Genomic DNA, 20,138 nt, shown 5'->3' with positions numbered 1-20,138 from the left:
AGATAGTGAAAGCTAAAGGCATCGTGACACGGAGGAGAGGAGTACCAGCAATCGAGGAAGCAATGGCAATAAGGAGTGCGTTGGAAATGGCCACAAATGTAGGATGGACTACAATAGAGGTCCAATCTGATTGCAAATGTGTGGTAAGCCTAATCAACTCAAGCAATAGACAGGATTGTAAGCTGCAAACGATCCTGGATGACATTGAAGACTTGAAGAAGAACTTTGACTGTTGTGTGTTTTTGTTTATTCCCAGGACTGCTAATACTTGTAGCCATGCTTTGGCTCAATTTGCAGTTAAGTCAGTTAGGATAATTGAATGGGAGGGATCATTCCCATCTTGGTTATCAGAACTAGCTAGGAAAGATATGGGGGTAGTTACCCCGTTTTGTAATTAACTCTTGTAATTTCAAGTGTTAATATATATAAAATTGGTATCGTTTGTTAAAAAAAAAAAGAAAGGTAAATTAAATTATTTAATATTTGAGTTGAGCTCAACTAGGTTTCAGACTCATTTGAATTCGATTCACAAACTAATCAAACTAAATATGAATAACATTTTGTGCTTTATTATATCCAAAATTCAACTTGAACTTCACTCAACTAATATGATATTCAAAATTTACATGTAAAAAATTCAAATTATTCAAACTTGACAGGAGCTGAACACGATAAAAGCTCCATTAACTTTGATTCAATAAATAAATGAGCAAAATCTGAACATAGTTTCAAACATGTCAAAATAAACAAATGAGCTTAAACACTAGAATGTTCATCTTGATTAGACTCATTTATACTTTAAATTAAGTAAACATAAAGGAAACTTAATTTTGGTAAAATGCAATTTTAGTCCACAAAATTTTTATTTTGGGCATATTTAGAACAATTGACAAAAACTTAACAATAGCTAATAGTCAAAATCAAATCGCTACTACAACTTTGACTTTTCATTCTTGGTCCCTTATGTCTGGAGTTTTAACTATTTTAGTCACCTAAGTTTTCAAATATTTGATATTTATGGTTTTAGGATGAAATGAGATGCGATTTAGAATGAAATTGTGTTAAATAGGCAATAGTATCATAATTAAATTTTTTTCCATCTTTTTTATCTTTTACTTCATTTTATTTATGCCACTATGCTTCTTCTCTTCTACATAGTTGGTATCCATTTTGGTATACAATGTGTAAGTATTGTTTGGCTTATTTGAAAAAAGTATTGTTTTGCATTTTTAATAACTGATTGATATAAGTTTTATGAATTTTAACTTTTGGTGATAATTAAATAGCTTAATTCAGTTTAAAGTAAAGGACTACATACTATAAATTAATTAATTTCATCCTTCTTTTTCTTTTTGCCTTAGAATAGATTATCAATTGAGATTGAAATTAAACATTGTTATTTTGTAAAATTGTTTGAATTATTCAATAATTATCAAGGTACATGGGTATCAAAACACATACTTCAAAACTTCAATACTGGAATGCTAGATTTTATTGAGTAGGAAACACAACAAAAAGCAAAAGGAAGTTTTTCAAAAATTCCTAAAAGCACTCTATATTAGTGCATACTTTCACTAGCTTTTATAATTACCGCTACTAATTATAATAATTTAAGACCTATACCCATAAGTCATGCAAGAATTTGTGTATTTACTAATATAATAAACTTATATATATATAAATACTAGAATTCTCCTTTTCCTGCACTAATTCTAATTTTATATATTATCCATATATTGGCATCTAATTGTACTTTATTTAACAAAAAGATACCTTTTTTTATCGCAATGATAATATTTTTATAACTTACTCTATCTTATTCTAGTCCAGTCAGAGGAAGTCACTGAAAGTGACAAGTCACAAATAGTGGCTGATGGAAGGCAAGATTTGAACTCTTGATCTCCCACCTACAACCAAGCCTTAAAATGTTGGTGGTGACTGGTGACCAACAGACCATATGGCTGTTAACAAAAAGATGCTTATTAGGCCAAATAATGATGTTGTTGTCAATATAAAGAGTAATCATAAAATTGTATAAGGATTTAGGAACACATTTATCATATATTTAGTTCAATTCCCATTTCATCTCATCTTAAAATCCGCAATGGCAATAACATTTTATTTTATAAGTGAGGGGTTTCGAATTCGAGACCTTTCACTTATACTCTCTTTCCCGTGCCATCTAACCCATCCCTCCCTCCTTGTCATGACAATAACTTAAAATCTAAGGAGCCATAATGATCAAAATTTCAAATATTGGGGACTAAAATTGTAAAGGCAAATCTTTTGACACAGATTAACTTGATTTGACTATTATTTATTGTATTTTTTATTAATTGTCCTAAATTTGATTAAAATCAGAAATTCTAAAAACAAAATTTGTTTTGACCGAGACATTGAGGACTAGTTCTACACACAAGCCAAACATAGGGACTAAAATTGCATTTTCCCTTTACTTTTTTGTAAGTACATTTGGACTATAAAAGGGTTGTAAATTTCCATACCAAGTTGGGTAAACTTCAACAACTGTAAGAAAACACACACACACCCGGATCTAAGGTAACTCCACCAGTTTACCCAAAAGGCAATTGCTGACTTCTGGGTAAACTCACGGACCTTAAATCCAAACACACGCACACCTCTCAGTTTACCAAGTTGGGTAAACGAGACACTCGGTATGGGCCAAAAGTACAGGCTTAAACGAAGAGTTACAGTTTAGATTTGGGAGAACTACAAGGTCTATTTTCGAAGATTTTGGTGCTATCTTCATCAGCACCTCTTTTACGAATTAAGTTTAGAAACGCTGGCTTAGCCATCCTATCAAAAAGCACGTTAAGGCTTAAGCAAAACCTCCCGCTGTTAAGCCAACTAGCATATCTCCAGGTGAAGGTAGGAAAGAATATAACTTGCACAAGTATACAAGAAACAGAGAGAGGAGGAGATCCAAACGATGAATCAGGTTGACAATTTTGTTTGATAAGCCAAATTCATAGGAAAGAAGATGAAAACTCATTCTTCACGGGGACATGATATCATTAAAAATTGCACTAGATATAGACATAATTGATTGTACAAACCAAATTGCAGATAAAAAATTGGATTAGGAAAAGGTTTGGTAGTTTATTCTCGAGAAAGTTCGAAGTCCTGAACACGGAGAAATGGTTAATATAAAGCAAACAACCAAGTTGCTCATAGTCATAGATGAACGTGACAGTGATGCGTGTTTCGAGTAAGCTAGCCATAATTAACACACACACACACTCGTTGCAATGGATTTTCAATAGTCACCAAAGAAATTTAGATGGAGCATCATAGCATAACCCAGGAAAGGCCACTGCTAGAGGTCTAATTAGAAATGAATACGGCCAATGGATTGAGGGGTTCAGTGCCAATCTGGGTAATGCAAACAATGTGGCTGCAGAGCTTTGGGCTATCCTACTGGGATTGCAAATTGCTTGGAGTTCAGGATTTAAAAATGTAATTGTTGAGTCGGAGTCCAAGATTGCTATCTCCTTGTTAGAAGAAACATCAGGAGAGAGTCAATATTGGAACCTAGTAGCAGAGATCAAGAACATTCTGAGGTGGCACTGGGAATGCAGGTTTGAGCATGTATGGCGAGAAGGGAATGGATGTGCAGATCATTTGGCTAAGCTGGGAAGATGCATGAACTATGGCGTGACAAGGTTCAGGGACACGCCGTAGACAATTAAAAAGCACCAATTTCAGGATGTTTGTGGTGTGTCCTTGCCTCGTTCGATTAGTATGCATTGAGCCTATGGTTCTCCTTAGCACCAAAAAAAAATTAATAATCCTTTATGGCTAACAGTGAAGGTAATTATCCTCCAAATCCTTCATGTTACAATTTTGGTTCTTGTACGGGCGAGGAATTTACCGGCTTGTGACTTCGGATACGGGGCAGGAGCGGTCCTCAGACGACCGCTCCTGAACGGTCTCCTCACAATAAAAAACGTGAGGAGACAAATGAGCCAAGTCAGCAAGGCTGAAGCCGGGCACAAAAACGACGCCGTTCCAAATAAAAAAATGTTGACTTCCAAACGGGAGCAGACGGAGCAAACGGAAGAGAATTGGTTTTTGAAATTCAAGTTGAAATTTTGAATTAGCCGCAGAAAATAAAACTGAGGGAAGCGTCTTCATGTGCTTGTGAAGGTAATCTACTCTGACCAACCACTCACTGAAGGTAGAAAGCTGAAATTCGGGTGGGATTCAACCTACTGGATGTTTCTAGATGACGTGGGTGGAGTCTACTCTGATAAACGTAGCAATTGACAGAAAAGTGGGTGGAGAGGCAGGCGGCATGGAAGAAGCAAACAGAGATGAAGCCAAAGTTTGTCCGTAAAACTGAATAGCAGAAGCAGCTGTGGTCTCCAATTGGGTATAAGAGTGTTGTATGTAGCGGCGGTAAGGTAGAAGCAAATAGAGGAAATTCAGCATCTCACGAACCAAATTTTGTCCTTCAACTTAATAGCAGAAGCAGCTACGTCTCCGACTTCGGTGAAACGTGAAGCGTATTAGCAGACCAAGGTAACATGACTGAACCATGTCAGTAATTGTGGCCAATAATTTGTCACCCAAATGCACATCTGTTAAAGGAAGGATGAAATTAGAATCACTGAAGACATAATATGAAGATGATAGAAGAATAGTGAAGTTGTACTGTATTTGTATTTGTGTACCGTATTTGTGTGTGTGAGCATTCAACTTTTCAGTGATGGACTATAATGGGATAGTAGTTTTTGGAAGACCTAGGGTTATGTATTCAAGTAAACCGTCGACTGAAATTAGGGAAAGATGAGAGAAACAAAGTCACATTTAACATTAATGAATATACATCTTGTTGTAAATTAGTTACATGTTATAGCCACCGTATTACAATTTATATGAATCATTGTGCATGTAGTAATTGGTCCATGCTGATGAAGCAATATTAGTTTGCCCCTCTCCTGACCATACAGTGTGTATAAAATGGAGGCGTAGAGTTGAATGAGATGAAGCAAAGAAAAAGACACATATGTGAATAATAAATGGGTGAACCTTGTGTTGTAAGTCAATTACATGATATAAGAAATATATTATAATGAGTAGAAAGTAGGGTTATGTATTCAAGTAAACCATCGACTGGAATTAGGGAAAGATGAGAGAAACAAAGTCACATTTAACAAGTGAATAAATATACATCTTGTTGTAAATTAGTTACATGTTATAGCCACCGTATTACAATTGATATGAATTATTGTGCATATAGTAATTGGTCCATGCTCATGGAGCAATATTAGTTTGCCCCTCTCCTGACCATACAGTGTGTATAAAATGGAGGCGTAGAGTTGAATGAGGTGAAACAGAGGAAAAGACACATATGTGAATAATAAATGGGTGAACCTTGTGTTGTAAGTCAATTACATGATGTAAGAAATATATTACAATGAGTAGAAAGTACTTGTTTGGCCCTCAAAATGTAGAAAAAGTAGAAAATGTGGAGTTGGTTTATGCGGTTGTCATTAACGAATGACATAAGGTCCAGTGAGCTAAAGAACCTAGAATCAAAATATAATCACCAGCGTGGATGTACTTACAGTTAAAATAGACTTACATCGTGTGACCAATACATTACAGTCCGTATAAGTTAGTGTACATGGAGTTATATTTGTACATAGATAATGTCGTTGTCTTAGAGTAAAAGTAAGGTGATGTGAATCATTAATCATATTGATAAACGTAATAATAGGATTTGGTATATGAGTAATGTGTGATTCATAACACATTATAAACGGTAATATACATTTATATTGTCGTTTATGTACATACTATTCATGAAATGTTGCAAATTAGGGTGTTTGATGCATAATTGGCAGGAGCAGAAGTAATGGATTGCAGCAAATTGGCAGAAAATGGGACCCCTGAGTTAGGAATGGAGTTCAACAGTGAAGAGGATGCGTACAAGTTTTACAACAAGTATGCCTTTAAAATGGGTTTCAGTGTACGTAAAGACTATCTGAATAACGACAAAGACGGCGTGACCACGTCTAGGAGATATAGTTGCTGCAAGGAAGGTGTGAAACGCAAGTACGAAGGTGATGTGATGCCAAAGAGGACACGAGCGCCGACGAAAACAGGGTGTGGAGCTAAGATGGTTATCGTGTTGTTTAGAGGGACAATGAAGTACCGTGTGCATGACCTTGTCTTAGAGCACAATCATGAGTTGCAAATTGCTCAATGTGCTCACATGATGCCATCACAAAGAAAAGTGAGTGTGGCTCAAGGATTCCAAGCTGAAATAAGCGAGGATGCTGGGCTTTCATTGAAACAGAGCCATGAGCTTATGGGAATGGAAGCAGGTGGGATGGGTAATGTGGGATATACTCGGGATGATCTTAAACGATATCTTCGAACGAGACGGGAAAGGAGCTTGAAATATGGAGAAGCAGGTAGCATGCTGAATTATTTTCAAGAGCAAACACTGGAGAATCCATCCTTTTTTCATGCCGTACAGCTGGACTGTGAAGAACAAATAACGAATATCTTTTGGGCTGATGCAGGAATGTTAATTGACTACAACTTTTTTGGAGACGTAGTCACATTCGACACAACCTACAAAACAAATAAAGAATACCAGCCACTTGGAGTATTTGTGGGTTTTAACCAGCATAGGCAAATTGTGATATTCGGTGCTGCCCTTATGTATGATGAGACGATAGATTCTTTCAAATGGGTGTTTGGTACATTTTTAGAAGCAATGTACGGAAAACATCCAAATACCATACTAACCGACGAAGATCACGCCATGGCAGCCGCTCTTTCAATTGTCATGCCTGAAACATTTCACGGTCTATGTACGTTTCACATAAGGCGTAATTTTATGAAACATCTTGACAATCACTACAAGGAAAATAGTGATCTTCCATACATGTTTGGTGCCTGCATGTATGAGTTTGAAGAAGTGGAACAATTCAATAGGGTGTGGGAGGCGATGGTGAAGAAACACAATCTTGAAAATAATGAATGGCTCTCCGGGTTGTATAGAATTCGCGATAAATGGGCAAGGTGCATGATAAAAGAAAGATGGACCGCGGGAATGCGAAGCACCCAACTTAGCGAAAGCCTAAATGCAGCAATTAAAAATCATTTGAAACTGGATCATGACCTTGTGCAGTTCTTTAGACATTTCAATCGGGTGGTTGATGAAAAGAGACATAATGAACTGATCGCAGAATATGAAATGAGGCAAAAGCTCCCCATGGTAGGGTTAAGGCAAACACCTATGCTTGTGCATGAATCGGAGACGTATTTATCAACCGTATTTGTTGCATTTCAAAATGAATATGGCGAGTCAACAGCTATGGTTATATTGAGACAACAAGATGCAGCGATGTTTGTGGAGTTTGCGGTCATGAGGTATGATGGAGGACCTGAAAGAACAGTAGTATTCAATCGGAATGATCTAAGTGTACGTTGCAGTTGCAAAAAATACGAGAATGAAGGCATTTTATGTGGGCACGCGTTGAAGGTGTTTGATACCGTGGGCATAAAAATAATTCCTCCTGAATACATTAAGAGGCGATGGACAAAAAGAACTCGGGCTGGAGACTGTTTTGATCGGCGAGGACAGGAAGTTGTGGCTGATCCAAAAAGTCATGATTTCAACTCGTTATCGGGAGCTCGCTCCAGCCATGATTAAGGTCGCAACTCGAGTAGCAATGTCGGAGGACACCAGCAAAGTAGCAATCACTATCACATCCAATTTGTCAAAGAGAGTTGAGCTCCTCCTCTCAGAAAGCGAAGAGCAACCTTTGCAAAATCAAAAAAATCTGAATATGGAGGAACGAGATAAAATTGAAATTGTAAATGAAATGGGGGAGGCAGTAGTCGCAAGAGGCATTAAAAAATGAGGCGGTGGAAAGAAAAGTAGAGTGATGCGAAGTTGGGTCGATAAATTTGACAGAGTAAAAAGAAAATCTAGATTATCAAGGACTACACAGACTACGGTATGGATCAAATTTTGGTACTTGGGGAACATTTATGCTAAAACTAATTTATTGTTATACTATTAACTAAAGTTTAGATAACATTTATTATGAAATAATATTATTGCCGTGTCAATACTGTAGGTCTCAGAATCGGAGCCGACATCGGTTTCATTTGAGGAATACATGTTTATGGGATGCCGTTCATCTACTGATTCTGTTTCGGTTAGTATAAAATGGACATGACTCTTGCTTTTATTTAGATGTTTATAACAGCATAAATAGTTACATTGATGTTATATTGTGTGATAATTTTGTTACGGTCGTCATCCCTTCTGATATACGTATTTTTTTTGTCTTATACAATGATTTGGCCCATACGAAACTTGTAGACGCATTCAATGAGTCAGACAGTGAATGACCCTCCAAATGCTGTTGCTCCCGATATCGATGAAAGTCAAACGGTATGCATACATTTAGTAGTTAAAATAAAACCTTCTTGTTCATGTAGTAGAGCTACATTTTTTTCTTTAATTGTAATGGTGGGTACCCGAAGGCTATCAAATCATGCAAATTATGTAGTTAACGTATGCTCGCTTTAATAACGTATTATTTTTTATTATTCCAAGGTCCACCGTTTGGCTAATCAGGGGCCTCCTGCAAGTGTCCCTACATAATGGATGCATCCCAGATTTTCTATTTTTTTCAAGCACAACTCCGTCAGAGATGTCTTATTGGTCTGATATATCATTTTTGTTATAATGTCTAGTCCAATTTAACTTTATAAGTGAGCAATATAGGCACTGGTAATGATTTGTTGACAGTCGATTACTTATACTATATATTGTAGGAGGAGCGTGGGGCAATTTCAACACACTGTGATGTTGATGCATATCATGTATTTGCACCATCACCTCAGGTGACAAACTTTTATCGTTACAGCACATATTTATGTAATATTATTAATTGGAGACTTGGACATCGTATATCATTAATCGTATATTTTATTAATAATATTTGCTGATTTGCCATCGTTACGCATTTCAGGGAAGAAATAACACACAGGGATTGCAACTACGCGTTGATGTCGCCTCCCCCGAGAATAAGGTTGATGAATAATGTGTAACTATACATTTTGAACGAGACATTAAGTGTTTGTCCCAACCTGAGAATGCTGCATATGTACGTTACAAGCAGTTAATAAGCTGTTACAACTTATTGACGAGGTTATACAGGCACCATTGATGTTTCACTCTTTTCAAATTTAGACAAGTGAATTACAATTGTAATCGCATCTAGTGTTAGTAGTCATCAATAGTTTGTATTGGGTTGTATAAAATTATTAGAAAATTATAAAGTTGGTAGAAAATTGAAGTAACAATTTTACAATAGAATTGAACGTGTTTTTTGTGATCGGATATTTTTCACTAAATCGACCATAACAGTTGAATGGTTGTCGTGATATGTATACCATTCTACTACATTCAATTGCATACCTTAATAACATATTTATTGGCATTAGTAGCATCGCCAAAGGTACGATGTATAAGATAACACAATCTAAAGTATAAATTGTCTTGATTTTGTTATGATGATAAATTCGAATTATTATTGGGCTATTTTTATAAAAACATTATCATTTAGGCCATTTATTTTGCATCGCTTGACGAATTTAGTGCACCATTGACATGATATATCACAGGCACATCTATTGGTATTACAAGTTTTAGGTTAATTAAATTATGGTCAAGTCAGGTCACGACCACATGTTGGTAATAGGTGCGCATAAGGAAATGATTCCTTGGAGAACTAATTTGTAACGTTAAAATGAAGTTTTACAATGTAACAAAAAGGAAGAACGAACAGTACACAATGGGTTACAACTAGTTAGGGATACTGTTACGTTACCACTAGTTAAGACTGTTTAACAGGTATGATTAATATCCAAATATGGTAAGCAATTTGTTTGAGTAGAGATTATAATGAGTATACTTTTATCGCTACCTTGACAAACATTGGACTACATCCCTTGTTATGAGTTGTATCCCATACAACACCTGGGAACGCCGTCATGCATTAGACAATGGGGTATGTACCTTTGAAAATCATCGTCGCTTGATTCAGTAAAGTCAGATAGGTCCGGATCTGATATAAGCATGGGATATGCTAAAATGTGCTGAACATCAAATTGTTTTCCAATACCATGTCTTTTTGCGACTTGGATCTCATGAAACCTGTGAAGCCTACGCTCCATCTGCATAACTTCTCGCTGTAGTGTATGTAATACGCTTGCATCATTGGCTTGTGGTCCTATAACAAGATCCGCTGACCTTGTTGTCGAGACGTGGAGGCCATGCCAGCGACAAAGTACCTCTAATTCCATTCTTCGCTCACGAACAGGCTCCCATATGGGTTCATGGTCCATAACGGAATAGCCAGACGGTAGATGATTATTGACGGTATTTTTAAAAATGTGACCAACTAGTCCTAGAGAGTTGTTGGTGTTAAGCAGAGCGTTCTTGAACTCGCGTTTGGTACCATATAAAATCCTCCCGTCTGGTGTTTCGTACTTGCTGATGACATTTGTTGGATCCAACGATACTTTCCGTCGTTTTTGCCGAACATTTGATGCTGAGCTTGTATGAAATCCTTCGTTTGTGAATTGCATGACTATGCTGATATCTACTGCTTTTTGGTTAGATGAAAGAAAGGATCTACTGATAAAGAAATAGCTGGGAGAAAAAAAGAGGTAGAAATTTTTAACGGAGCACCTGTTTCTGACCATGCATAGTAAATGGTTTCTTCTGGCAACTTGACCAACTGCTTGTTGTGTCATTTCATGCTGTTCTCCACAGGATAGTACTCCTGGGTGAGTAGATGAAGGCATGGCAACCACCTATTAACGAGAAAATAGACTCAACGTTTGGTCAAATGTATAGTGTGTGGATGAAATAATGGTTCAATTCGATTGGATCATGACCTGTACTCCAACAACAATTGGGTCGTGAATACCTAGTTATACGTCAGTCACCTTACTTTTCAAGTGTAACAAGAAGTTACAACCAGCATATGTACGTTACAAGAAATTAATAAGCTGTTACCGCTTATTGATGTGCTTGTACAGGCACCTTGTCATTTGCTTGTATGTTAAAACTTAGACAATTTGTTTATAATTATATTAATGATAAGTATTACAGATAATATTACAGGCACTTCAATAGGTAGTACTCCTTCAGTACAGAAATGAACTTACAATTGGCGGCTCGGCTTGGTTCCACGTGACCACATAATAAGTAACAGTTTCGCAGAAGAACATGATACTTCGTTGGGACAAGTAATTTGAAAGTAGGGTAACTAATATTTAAAATGCAACAAATTTTGATTACGGCATGTACCATTTTGAGTTACAACTAGTTATAAATATGTTACAATTCATTACAACTAATGAATTTGCAATCGGTAGTTTTTCGTCTTATCTAGTTAAAACTAATGATAGTACAACTAGAAATTTCCTGATATTACAACTAGTGATTGTAGTACTAGTTAATATCTGATGAACCTTTCCTCTTCTCTTGTTTGTGCAATTGCGCTTGGCACAAACAACAAGTCCTCCCCCCAACACTTTTAATTTCTTAGACACTTTAGTAAGTGTCTAATGAGAACATAAAGATGGTCGATTCGAACCCCAAAATAATTGATGTAGCGAGGCCTTCTTGAACATCTCATTAAATTAGCGAGATCTTCTCGAACATCATACAACCTACTGGCTGCTATTTGGCACCCAAGAACTTGATTTCTGTGTGAACCCTCTATTGATGACACTGCAATTGAAGTTAGAGGCGGGTTGAAGAATACTAATAATAAATTTCAGGCACGGGTTCATTGCCACCCTTCAGTAGAATGATATGGGAAATGTGAAGTAATTTAAAATGAAAAATGTTTGTGCAATAATGAAAGGTGGACGGAAAAATTTTTGTTGTTGAGGGATATACTACTGCACCCGCGCCCTTTTATAGTCCGCCGGACCCGAACAATGTGCTAAAATATCACTGGACAATGCATTCCAGGCCAAACAATTTTGTCATTGCAGTAGAAGCTGTAGAGTTCGATGCATGCCATTGAACTGTGTCACATCTGTTCAGACAATAAAATAAATTATGCAGCTTTTGTCATGAAATGACCTGTACACCAAAATCAAGGGTCACGTGGATAAAGAGTTACACATCAGTGGCCTGTACGTTTCACTATGTACGGATTGCATTACAACCAGTTAGGTGTATGTTACAATTCATTATAACTAATGAATTTGCAATCAGCAACTTTTCGTCTGCTCTATTTAAAACTGAATAATATTCCAACTAGATATTCCCCGATGTTACAACTAGTGATAATACAACTAGTTAATATTCGATGAAACTTTCCTCTTCTTTTGTTTGTGCTATTACCCTTGGCAGAAACGATAATTCCTCCCACTAACACATTAAATTTGTTAGACACTTTATTAAGTGTCTATTGATAATAGTTACAATGATCGTTTCGAACTTGGTAATATTGGGTAGCGAGAACTTCTCGAATATCTCATTAAAATAGCGAGATCGACATTTTTGCATATGAGGCCAACTAGTATATCACGGGAGAAGAGACTGTAGACTCACATGCAGTGCTTGAACCATGTCGGATAAATTTCGTTACATACAAAGCGTCAGATTTGTAGTACCGACAGTGACTATACGTGTTACGTACTGTTTCTAATCGTTTACAGGACAGCAATGTCATCCCAAATGTGGAAGCATCATGATGAGGCACATGCTGCTAGTGAACTATTGCAAATCAACTCAGACAATAAAATAAATTTTGCAGCTTTTATCATGTTCTGGTCCTGTACACCAACTTTGAGAGGGGTGGAAGACTACTAATAATAAATTTTGTATTCGGGTTCATTGCCATCCTTCAGTAGTATGAAATGAAAAGTGTGAAGTGGAATATAATGGAAAGTGTAAACAATAATGAAAGGGGGACGAACAAACTTTTGTTGTTGTGGGATATAAAACTACAACCGCGCCCTTTAATAGTCCGCAGGACCCTCCCAATGTCCTAAAATATCAGGGGCCAACGTATTTCAGACCAACAATTTCGTCACGACAGTGGAAGCTGTAGAGTCACATGCAGCTGGTGAACTATGTCATGGTTCATTTTGGACAATAAAATAAATTTGATAGCTTTTATCATGAAATGATCTGTACACCAACATTAAGGGTCACGTGGATACAAAGTTACACATCAGTGACTTGTACGTTTCACAATGTGCATACACAGTTACACTCTGTACACGTAAGTAAGAAACCTCAAAACAACAGTTTCTTGGCCAAGATTCATATGTGTAACAGTCTATACCCTTGGTTCCGTATTGTAAGCTTGTTTTAATCCACAATCCTGCAATTAATTAGTGCTTGTTGACTGTAACTCTAAAATTACTTTAGACATTAGGTGTCTAGTAATAGATTTACGGTGTGTAGCACCAGAATTTTCAGACATTCAATATCTAGCACCAGATTTACAGTGTATTTTGACGAACAAGATCACTAAATGCAGCCTTGTCGAAAATACCAGGAAATGCCGCATGTGTATGTCACAACCTTTTAATAAACTGTTACAACTTATTGATGTGCTTGTACAGGCACCTTATCATGTTCCTGTATGTTAAAACTTAGACAATTTGTTTATAATTGTTGTATTAACGATGAGTATTACAGATAAACTTTCAGGCACTTCAATAGGTATTATTCCTTTAGAACGGAAATGAAGTTACAACTGGCAGCTCGGTTTGGCTCCACACGATCACATAATAAGTAACGGTTTGGCAGATGAAGATGATACTTCGTTGGGACAACAAATTTGAAAGCGGGGTAACTAATATTTACAATGCAGCAAATTGTCATTACGACATGTACATATTGAGTTACAACCGGTTAGGTGTATCTTACAATTCATTACAATTACTGAATTTGCAATCGGCAGCTTTTCGTTTTCTGTAGTTAAAACTAGTGATATTACCAGTACAAATTCCTAGATGTTACAACTAGTTAATATCCGATGAACATTTCCTCTTCTCTTGTCTGTGCCATTGCCCTCGGCACTTCCATGTAATCCTTCCCCCGACACATTAAATTTCTTATACACTTTATTAAGTGTCTATTGAGAATATAGAGATGATCATTCCGAACCCCAAAACAATTGATGTAGCGAGACCTTCTCGAACATCTCATTAAATCGGCGAGATCTTCTCGACCATCATGCAACCCATTTATTATTTTTTGGCTTCCAAGAACTTGGTTTCCGTGGGATGCACTCTATTCATGACACTGGAAGTGAAGTTGGAGGGAGGTGGAAGACCGATAATAATATATTTAATATTCGGATCCATTACCACCATTCAGTCGTATGAAATGGGAAGTGTGAAGTGAAATAGAATGATGAAAAGTGTAAACAATAATGAAAGGGGGACGATCAAAGTAAAGTTGTTGTGGGATATAAAACTGCAACCGCGCCCTTTTATAGGCTGCAAGACCCTCACAATATGCTAAACTATTAGGAGCCAACGCATTTTAGGCCAACAATTTCTTCACGGTAGTGGAAGCTGTTGATGGCACAAGCAGCGCCTGAACTATGTCATTTCATTCCAAACAATAAAACAAATTTTGCAACCTACTGTCTGGAATGACCTGTACACCAACATTAAGGGTCACGTGCATACACGGTTACACATCAGTGACCTTACGTTTCACTATGTGCATACACAGTTACAGTGTACAGGTAAGTTACAAACCTTCGGCAACATTTTTTTTGCCCAGGTCAGATGTGTAACACTCTATGGCCTTGCTAAGTTTATGACCCAAATTTACTACCTCTGTGAGCGATTCGTACCTCCTCAACCGGAATAATAGTGTATTATTTCTTTTTATGTTATATAGTAAAAAAATTGGCTTTTACGGTGTTATCATTTTTGACACAAAGGTGCATTATCAACATTGACCCTGTGACTCGACGAGATCAACAATAATATTGTTTTTAGGTATAAAACCTTGTTTGGTTACCACTTGCACAGCTACAACACCTGCTGCGCCTGAACTATGTCAATTCAAAATATTTAGGTACAAAGCGTGAAATTTGTAGTACCGCCACTGTTGATAAGTGTTACGTCGTGTGGGTAATCAGTTACAGACAATAACACAAATTTTGCAGCTTTTATGGTGAAATAACCTGTACGCCAACATCGTGGGTCACGTGGATACAGAGTTACACATCGTTGAACTTAAATTTCACTATGTTCATACACAGTTTCATTATTTTTCACGACAACTTGCAAGGTTATGTAAGATAAATTATTGAATTAGTACAGGGCATCTATGGTTTACTACAGCTTGCTCATCAACTGACAAAATGAGAAGCCAACAGTTGTTAGAAGCACCTACTTTGCGTTAATACCATGCAAGGATGACAAACTACCTGTCAAACCGTTCACGAATACGGGTCCAATCTGGATAAAGTGGAGTCAGCAAAAAATTGCTATTAATAGCAACAGAAGGGCGACCGCTACCGAAATCCTCATGAAGGTTTTCATTTGTCGAATGTCGTGTTCGATGCCGTGCATATGGTGCGAGAACGAGGTTGAATCATGGAGCACTCTTCCGGGACTGTCGAAGGAGCTTTCTCTGCTTATAGCCTGTCGATTAGGTGAGGTGGGACAGTAGTTTGTCTGAACTTGCTTGTGATCCCTCCCTATCGGATGGCACCAAGCAAAGAAAGTACATGTTTTTGTTTCACACACGAAGTACAACAACCCCTTCGTTAGTTTCTGTGACTCGACGATCTTCAGGGCTGCCCTTCTTCCACAACTACAGTAGCGATATTGGTACCTTAGATCAGTAGATCCGCCTCCAGTATTGCTAGATGAAGACATTTGAAAGATCTAAACCTCCCTTGGAGCAGATGTTAGGAATTGATGTTTGTAATAAGGGATGATGTAATGGTAATGTTTGTTGAACGGGATCAGTCACAAAGGTTCACATTTAGGTATGTGGGAAGAGACGATATAGGGAAAAATGTACTTTTCATCCCCAATATTTAAGGTGTTCACTAATTTCGGCCCTAAAGGTGCACACAAAACATATTTCATCCTCATAATTTTGTAATTTTGAACAATTCTGTCCTAAAGCTTATGTAGAACACATTTCATCCCCATTTGTATTATTAATACTTAATTCAATTATTGATTAAATTATAGAAATAACAACAACTATTTTTTGATACAAGACTATCTCTTTTTTTTCCCCTTTAAATGGTGATATGATATATTTGAGACTAAATAAATAGATTAAAAGATAAATAGGTGATTGAAAAACATGTATATGATACAACAAAATAAAATCTTGCGAATAAATGGCAATCTAAACCATTCATTCTTTTGCATTAATATTTTTCTCACATTTGTTGGAATGGGTATGTTTGACATTTTTCTTTTATGGCCTATAGTGGAATTATTTCTTTCCCACTGACTTCATTTTCTTTTGCCAAAATTTTCGTGTACCTCATTGTGATTAAGAAGAAAGTAATGGTGGCTAAAAATTTCGTAGTCTTTTTTGTGCTAAAATGAGAAAGTGAATAAAGAAAAGATTTTTGAGCTTTCAGTTAATCCATTTTTTTTTTACTAATGGGCATGTTGTGAGCTTTCAATTCATACTTTATGCCTTACCTGTACATTATTTCATCACACACTTTATCGTCTTGACCCCATATTTAATATTTGATGCACAAGTAGTTGACGTGGCTTTACACCTTGTTCAAAGAAGTGTTACGTTTGAGCAAGTGTGGTAGTTACTGACAATAAATGGATACAGATGACAAAGCCTCCAAACTATAATGCCTGTGGTCGGTATTACAAGTTCTTAGCATATAGTTACGCTTTGTTTTTATAAAAATACTTGTAGAAGGGAGGTTATTAGTGACAATAAATGGTGTCTTTGACCCATATAATAGGGAGATTTGGAAGGGCAGCGTCATTCCCACCAGGCTTGGACTTCAAGGATGCATCTTAATGATTTGAAAATGTGACTAATTTGCATACTTGGAGAACATCTGTAGGACAAATGCAACGTTGCATTTTTTACTGACTTGTTCACATGTCAATTGGCATAGAGACAAGTTACATCCACTTGCATAACGAAAAAATTGAGGTACAATTGGGCGCTTGTTCTACAGTTACACATTGTTGAAGGTAAGTTCCAGTATGTGCATACCGAATTACACTCCGTGCATTTTGCACAAAACTTACTTGATTGAAGGTAACTATGGTCAAGTGAATGGTGTGTAACACTCTGCCCTCGTAAAAGGGCATGTCATTAATGCCTATATTTTTTTAGGATTTTCAAGTAATTGGTCTTCATTGTTCATACTCTTCATCGTACCACAATCTAAATGGTATTAGTGCCATGGGTTTTCATTGTCCATACTCTTCATAGTGCCCGTAAAATGCCGTAGTTGGCATAGAGTTACGGCAAATATACATAAATATTCTTATTCGGCTAATGTTATTACTGACAACTACAGCTCGAAAACCGCAAAATACATGACTTAAAATCACATTTTATGGCCAAAACCGATAAATAAACAGTATGATACAAAAAGACGCAGATTTCGTCGCTAATATGGCCAGGTCGAAAAACCACTGTTTCAAAAACATCCTTTGCTACAATACAAAAAGAGTCCTGAATTTACATCCTTAACTATGATGATCTTGCAACCTTTTATTGTTTACTCCCAACCGTGGCGACAATAGTGTCCTTAAATTTTGTATTATGCTCCGAACTACAAAGCCGCGCGGTGTACATAATTCGATATTTCGCAACATTTTCCTGCACAATTTCACCTCTTGTATTAGTAAACCCGGGGATTGAGGTATTTATTAACCGTTTTATTGCCACAAGTAGAAAAAATAGATAGTTATAGAATATGATCACACCTCAGTAATTCGCACAGCCAATCTTCCACTCCAGTGTTCAAGAAAGGTCATCGTGAAAACTCCACTATCGAACCTGTACAGATCAACATATTGTGACTCAAAAATATGGACAATATACTAAAGTGATTGTAGTACGCATTGCAATAGTAAGGTATCGGGGTGGTATTGAAAGATCTATGAAGTTTTACATGCGATAGGGTGACACATGAGGTACATCAGCAACTAAGAGTTTGAAAGTTGCAAAGTCAAGTTCCATCCCAAATTTAGCTGCCATAATCAGTTCGAGGGCACGTTGCTGCATGAAACAGAGTCAAGTAACTATTTGTATGATAAAAATTAATGAACAACTCCTATAAACACTCATACCAAGCGCTTTAGAACTGTAATATCTTTGCTCTTTGCTTGTTGTGCGTCAGGGTCTAGCAGATGCACTATGCGTTGTGAGACATGGAAGGAGTACACAAACCAGCAGCTGTCTACGAGGACAGGAACAAGAATCTGCAGCATAAAAAAAAATTTCATCAGCACGAGCATAATAGAGTAGTTTACCAATAACTTGCCAATATATAGCATGTCTCATCAATAGTTACGATAAGGTTATATCCATACCAACTGACACTTAGATGGATCAGCCGCTTTATCAGGCCCGCGGATCTTGAACAACTTCATAAGTTTAGTAGTTAGGATGTCATCGGATTGTGTTTCGAATTTTCGAAGATTCAAAATGCCATCCTGTTAGCAATCAGTACAAGGGGATATAGATGTTTAGGGTGAATTTCACTGACTCGGGTAATAGATTGGTACATGCATTTGTGCGAAACTTTGATAATATTTTATTGAATGGTAGCCATTATCTAACAAAAATTTTAATGCTTACAACTGCTATAGGCTCGACAATATAGCGCTTGACTCTACTGGTTGTACTAGCCTCCCCACCCCAGTTTATATGCCGGGCAAATATATCCATGACCTGCGTAGAGTTACAGCCAAGTAACAGTTACTGCCATTTGGAAAACGTATCGCTTTACCTTACCAAACCAACACAATGTATTATTTCTCGGGCAGAAAAAATATGCCTAACCCGAGTCGAGACATGCATGCCATCACAAAGAGTCCTGAGGTCATCTCGTGTTAGAGAAAGTTGGAACATCTGAATGAGTGTCTCCCTGCCATTACGTGAGACAAAGAGTTACTTTTAAAATTGGCAGTTGTTAGCAACCATGTTCTACAAAAAAGTAAATGCTTTATCATAAAGTTACATTCAACTTCAGCCAACAAATACTAGCGCTAATAAACCATGCATTCCCTAATATTCATCAATTTTACTACCTTATGCTAGTTCTTCATTACAAAAAGGATGTTCAAGAAACGTAACTCAGGAGAAATGTTACAATCTTATGGTTACAATTGATACCATTTTAGCCTAAATTGAATTCCAATTCGAAGAGCATAAAAATGCATGACTTGATTACGAATGGAATGGAGAGATGCATTTAACAAATAGTGGCACCAATAAATCCTTAAGTGCCTGTATTATAACCTCATAATCGTATGATAAATATATAGGAACCTTACTTGGGATTCTTATGTACCTCCCACGCGAATGCAGCGATCCTTTTGTCGTAAATGCTGATTGTCACGTGCGAAGGCAGAACGTACTCGGCTGACCGTAGCATGCTGCTTTTCTTCGTTGCCCGAGCTGGCCTGTGCTCATTCTCATCTTCAACAACTGCTGCAGATATCAATACATCAGAAAATCGAAATGTTATGTAGTTCACACTGACAGAATAATGATTAGGTATACATGTTATACAAAAATTTAATGGGGCAGCACATTGCAATAACGTTTAACCGATCAGCTAAGAATTCTTCAATTCATATGCAAAACTCAAATGTAACTATTAATTCAGACTAAATACTATCAAGGTTTCTATCCAATGGACACAACATAATAAATTTAATTTGTGAGTACTTGTACATCAAATTCAAGACACTGTTTTTTTGTTCACTAACCTTTCCTTTTGCGACTATAAGACCGCAACCTTCTTGGTGTGTGTGGCAGATCCAAAGGATGCTCAATTCGAAAGGGACCTGTTGAGTCATCTTGGATGATTGTTGGGGTATCATTTGACTTGTACACA

General features: G+C 36.9%; 1 protein-coding gene across 1 annotated transcript; it reads left to right on the top strand.

Annotated features, from left to right (window-relative positions):
• The first annotated feature begins 5,881 nt into the window (after positions 1–5,881).
• LOC113759670 (protein FAR1-RELATED SEQUENCE 5-like) lies at positions 5,882–7,693 on the top strand. The gene has a single exon (XM_027302247.1). It carries the CDS (start codon positions 5,882–5,884, stop codon positions 7,691–7,693), a length of 1,812 nt encoding a protein of 603 aa, XP_027158048.1.
• Positions 7,694–20,138: the final 12,445 nt, after the last annotated feature.

This window comes from Coffea eugenioides, chromosome 2, assembly GCF_003713205.1.
Source record: "Coffea eugenioides isolate CCC68of chromosome 2, Ceug_1.0, whole genome shotgun sequence".
In the NCBI taxonomy this organism is placed as follows: Eukaryota; Viridiplantae; Streptophyta; class Magnoliopsida; order Gentianales; family Rubiaceae; genus Coffea; species Coffea eugenioides.
The sequence above is the reverse complement of the archived record's forward strand: the minus strand, read 5'-3'. Positions and strand labels throughout refer to the sequence as shown.